The sequence below is a fragment of the Rhagoletis zephyria genome, unplaced genomic scaffold (assembly GCF_001687245.7).
Source record: "Rhagoletis zephyria isolate East Lansing unplaced genomic scaffold, Rhagoletis_zephyria_1.1 Rzeph_scaffold_27398, whole genome shotgun sequence".
NCBI lineage: Eukaryota > Metazoa > Arthropoda > Insecta > Diptera > Tephritidae > Rhagoletis > Rhagoletis zephyria.
Window position 1 is genome coordinate 1 of NW_016184455.1, and position 5,218 is coordinate 5,218.

Sequence of the window (5,218 nt, forward strand, 5' to 3'; positions counted from 1 at the left end):
CCGAATTTCCCGCGGCACAGATTTTAACCAACAATAGTCCACCAGATAACTCGATTCTCACTGCAGCAGAACAATACATACAAATTAGTAATGTACGACCAGTTGGCGATGCGCAGGCCTTAAAGACGGCAATGGTGCCAGTACCGGAGAAAATTGCTAGATTCTATGAGGTGAGTAAAAACGGGAATGAATGTGAAGAACTTTTAGTTCACGTAAAGTCTGAATTTTATTGCTCTCACCCCTAGGATCGTCTATATCGAAAAAAAAATCCTGTTTTATGTTTAAATCAAAGAATATTTGGACGTCGCTTAAAGCGCTCAAAGCTACCCATGTAGTTTATATGGGGAAAAACCATTTTTCATAGAAATGGTATATAAATAATCCTTGAAAATCTATATCAGTCAGCAATATCTCTTCAGGCGACTTCAAGAAATAATACCCAATTATATAATACCCAACTATATTTTATGGGTTCCTCAACAACGCTAATAACAAATGTTTAAATAAACAATTTGGTATTATTTTTCAGCTTCTCGTGACCTCTAAATAATTTTTTATTAAAAAAAAAACGGGTATATTTTTTCGACGTTACTTTTCTCACATACATATATTTTTGGACCACCCTTTGGTACATATATATAAACTTGGATTTATTAACAACTCCTTTTTGACTTTGTTCAGTAGTTTTATTCCTTCGAAAAAAATTAAAAATCGATAACCTTACACGTAGATTTTGTATACGCCAAATTTTTAACCTTTTCTTAAAGGTCAACGATGTGACACGCTTCATCTACGATCGCCCCATCTATAAAGGTCCTATCGATAAGGACAACGAATTTAAATCGCTGTGGATCGAACGCACCAAATTGGAAATATCCAATCAACTGCCCGGTATTTTGCGCTGGTTCGAAGTAAAACATAAGTCAGTACATGAAATTACCCCAGTAGAGTTTGCATGCGAGACAATGAATAATGTCGGCAAAGAATTATGGGATCTCATTGTACAGTATCGTACTGAACCAAAACGTAATATAAATCCTTTTTCGATGCGCTTACAAGGCATAATCGATGCAAATGTCATGGGTGGTATAAGCAAATATCAAGAGGCATTTTTCTCGGAACAATTCCTGAAGTCGCCACAAGGTCATGGCCAACAAACAAATGTGCAAAAATTAAAGGCTCTCATATTAGAGCAAATACAAGTACTCGAGCAGGCTTTGGAACTACACGGCACATTGGCGCCACCCAACGTACAGCCACTACATAATCGTTTACTTGAACGCTTCTCGCAGTTAAAACAAAGTTTATCAGGTCTGGGCCGGCTGAAGCGCCAACATTCGGAGAGCATAGTTAATACACCCTTGCCACCACTGCCAACCGAAAAACGCACAATGAGCCTGGGGAATCCCAGCTTAAATACTGGCTCGTCAAATTATTATGGAGTCTATGAGCAAGATGATATATACACGCGCCCGGGCGACACGTTACGGCCAGTCGAATCTGGCCATTCATTGCTGATACATAACTCATACCAAACGCTAAGCAATGAGAGCATGAGTNAGGCCGGGCGACACGTTACGTCCAGTCGAATCTGGCCATTCATTGCTGATACACAACTCATACCAAACGCTAAGCAATGAGAGCATGAGTATACCGGAAATCACGCGTGATAAAGTACCACCTGTACCGAATCGTCCGCGTTCGCAGAATTTCATGCCTGCCATGGATGGCCCAGAAGTGCCACCTAAGCGTAATGCCAATCAAGTGGGTTCACCCAGCGCACCTCCACTACCGCCGCGTGGCATAACGCCCGACAAGCGCGCTTCAAATCCTAGTGCCATAAATGATTTCAGCAGTAGTCAGTATCCCTCAGCTGGCTCAATGCCACGGCGCCCTTTGTCTGCCCATCACCAGCAACAACAACAGCATGAGCATGGTCAGAAGTATTCAGTGGTAGATATCAGCTTCGACGACCCTGAAGCGGATCAAGCTCCCCACTCTCTAACAAGTGTAGGTGAGACGGCGCAGCTTAATGTGATCGGGTATGGACCAAATGATTTTCGAGATTCAGGCATCTCAACAACAAGTTCGCACGATCTTAATAATTTGAATAATCTCAGTGAAGAGTCTTCATCCAATTCAGTGAGCACGGTGCATCATCGCGACCACTGCCGCTTGATATCGAATGGAAGCATGGACAGCGCCTACACCATCAACACTACGCTCAATATAAATCATCGTGAAAACTCGGCCAGCTCATTCGATATGGACGATCTGCCAATGCCGCCGCCACCTCCCATACCTCCCAAGTCATTGAATATTATCGCAACCGCGGACTCTTCTTCACTTGAAGAGCAGCATTCAACAAATCCCAACACAATTCAAAATCAAAATCATACTGCATCAAATCATTCTCATGCACTGAATCAACCAAATCATTTATCACAACATTCAACTCACAATCACAGTCAAAGTCACCAACAGAACGGTCTTGGTGCCAGTGATAACTATATAACACCTAAGAAGAGTGACGCCGCCAGTGGCGACAANAAACACAATTCAAAATCAAAATCATACTGCATCAAATCATTCTCATGCACTGAATCACCCAAATCATTTATCACAACATTCAACTCACAATCACAGTCAAAGTCACCAACAGAACGGTATTGGTGCTAGTGATAACTATATAACACCTAAGAAGAGTGACGCCGCCAGTGGCGACAACGCTAGCGCCAGTGAATCTCACAATGATGGCGGCACTTTTTGAGTTGCAATATGTCGCTGCCATCAACCGCTGCTTCGCCCAGCAGCACCTCTACCGCTCCCATCGGCCACAACGACCGAAACTGAAACTGAGACTTCATCAACCACACAAACGCCCTCACCAACACCACCACCACCTCCACCTTTACTTCGCTCGCATGCGTCACATGTTGCGTTCTCACCCGGCCAAACATTACGCCTACCTACCACAAATTCGACAACCACTTCATTATCATTACCATCAAACGCATCTCAACTGCATTCATCGTATACACTAAATCGTCGCTACAATCATTACCATAGCACACATTATTGCCATGAATGCCTCTCCTCACCATCACCACCGCCCAGTGCGGTGGCTACCATAACCGAACAGGCAGTGGTCCATGCGTCCTCATCCTTATCCTCGTTGGTTACACCGCCACCGCTACCACCATTGCTGCCGCTTTCAATGCCATTGGCGCAAAACGAAACAGCGCCACCGGCAGCCTTGTTGGAGCATTGTTCCTGTGGTTTAACATTTACTGTAGAACCTGAGACTATTTACGAACTGTCACCACAACCCACGGTACACTTTGAGCTACCCTCACAATCTACCACGCAATATGGCAGTCAAAGTGTATATAGTAGTAGTAGTAATATGTATGAATATGAACAAACGACAACGAACGATTCGAGTGAGGATTACGCTGAGGCTGGTAAAATGCAAACCCAAACAACACATATTCATGCGCACTGCTGTCAGCATGCGCGTTCCAATGCGCATGCGCAAACTGAATTCTCATTTGATCAGCGATGATTTAGAGACGTGAAAATGCAGACAGCGGTGATGACGGTGACACGCGCGTAGTAGGATATAGGGAAAAGAAAGTATAGATATCAAACAAATTTAATGGATCATAAAACATTATAACGTAAGATAAGTACTCAGTAACAAGTGGTAAACACTTATAAATAGGTGACAAGTTGGAAAGATGAAGTTTACATTTTCATATAATTTAGTTTTGAAATATTGTGTTTATGTTGTTCTTATAGTTTTGAACTTCGTAAATATTTATTAGCTACTACCTTCTCAAATACACAATCTACTTAGGTCAAGTAAACAAATTTTTTACATTAAAAAGAGAATTTATTTCGAAAACAACGAAAAATTGCATACATATGTATGTATGTGGTCCTACAATCGATTGTCTTATACAGTATCGTTTACAGAAAATCATTGTAGTACTTCATTCACTAGTCGATCGGAAAAAATTATGTCCGAGTGTGCTTACCTTAGCATCGCTTTCTCAAGTAGGTTCTAAATGTATCTGCTCTTCAAGTATATTTTTTCAGAACAAAATCTGAAGATAAATTTTAAAACCTACTTGAGAATACGGCCCTCACAGATCACTCATATTCCAGCAAAAGCTAAAGCAATATTTTGTGGTTGTAATATGTTTATGGCAACCATTTTTCATATACCTAAAATTTAGAAAGCAAAGATCAAAGTAACAAAGTTTAAGGAATAAATAGTTAAATACATTAGCCTGTTCCCGTACATCACGATTTGCAGGATTTACAGGAACAGCTGTTTTCGCCTTTAATAAACCTTATGTGAACGTGTTGTACGGGAACGACTTTGGATTAAATCCTGCAAAAGCTGCCAATCGTAGACATTCTGGAACGCACTAAATATGTATTTAAAAATGTACGTGTATCTGCTTGCTTGGATAGGCGGCCAGTGGACAGTTAACAGGTAGCATTTAGGAAAGGTACGTCATAAAGTATGTAGATATATGTTTTACTGAATATTGTTAAAAAATCAAGATTCAGTATTGCCAGACACTTTCTGATGGCAGCTGAGTTCGTAATAATTCACTAGCGGATAAATTCATTTCAATTATTCGTTTATTATTTTGTATGAAGTATGAGCTAGAAATTATGTATGATACTCATACGCCGTGTGTGCACGCGTTTGGTGAAACTTAATAGAAAAATAAAAGCTATACATAGATAGCGTGAACTTTAACTTGTCTGGCGAGTGCTACCGTCAACGGAAAGTGTCTGGCAATATTAAATATTGATTTTTCGCAGTATTCAGTAAAACATATGTACATATATAAAAACCAGCGCGTCGACTCTAACAAAGGTAAATCACGTTTTTACGTACCTTTTCTACCTCCCAATTTGCCCAATGACTTCTGACTCGTTCTGGTGAACAATTTACCACAAAAGCGATTAGCGCCGTTTCGTTTTTTTTAGAGATGGTACCGAAAGTATTGTTCGCAATTCGTTCTCTTTAGGAACGCCCTCGAAAGTTTCGTTCTCATTTTAGTTTTGGTTTTGATGCGTTCTTGGGAACAAAACCACGGGAACGATATTTAGTTTTGATCATACCTTTTCTTCTCCATTCCTGATAAGTATGCATATTGACAAGTTTTAACTATAGGGCTATTCAGGATTTTGTTAC

General features: G+C 40.6%; 1 protein-coding gene across 1 annotated transcript; it reads left to right on the top strand.

Annotated features, from left to right (window-relative positions):
* Window positions 1-5: 5 nt before the first annotated feature.
* LOC108382534 (dedicator of cytokinesis protein 4-like) lies at window positions 6-4,989 on the top strand (the record flags this gene model as incomplete). The annotated part of the gene is made up of 4 exons (XM_017638901.1): window positions 6-170; window positions 768-1,517; window positions 1,615-2,386; window positions 2,565-4,989. Coding segments are annotated over 4 exons (1,893 nt in total), but the record flags the coding sequence as incomplete, so codon positions are not given.
* Between the last annotated feature and the right edge of the window lie 229 nt (window positions 4,990-5,218).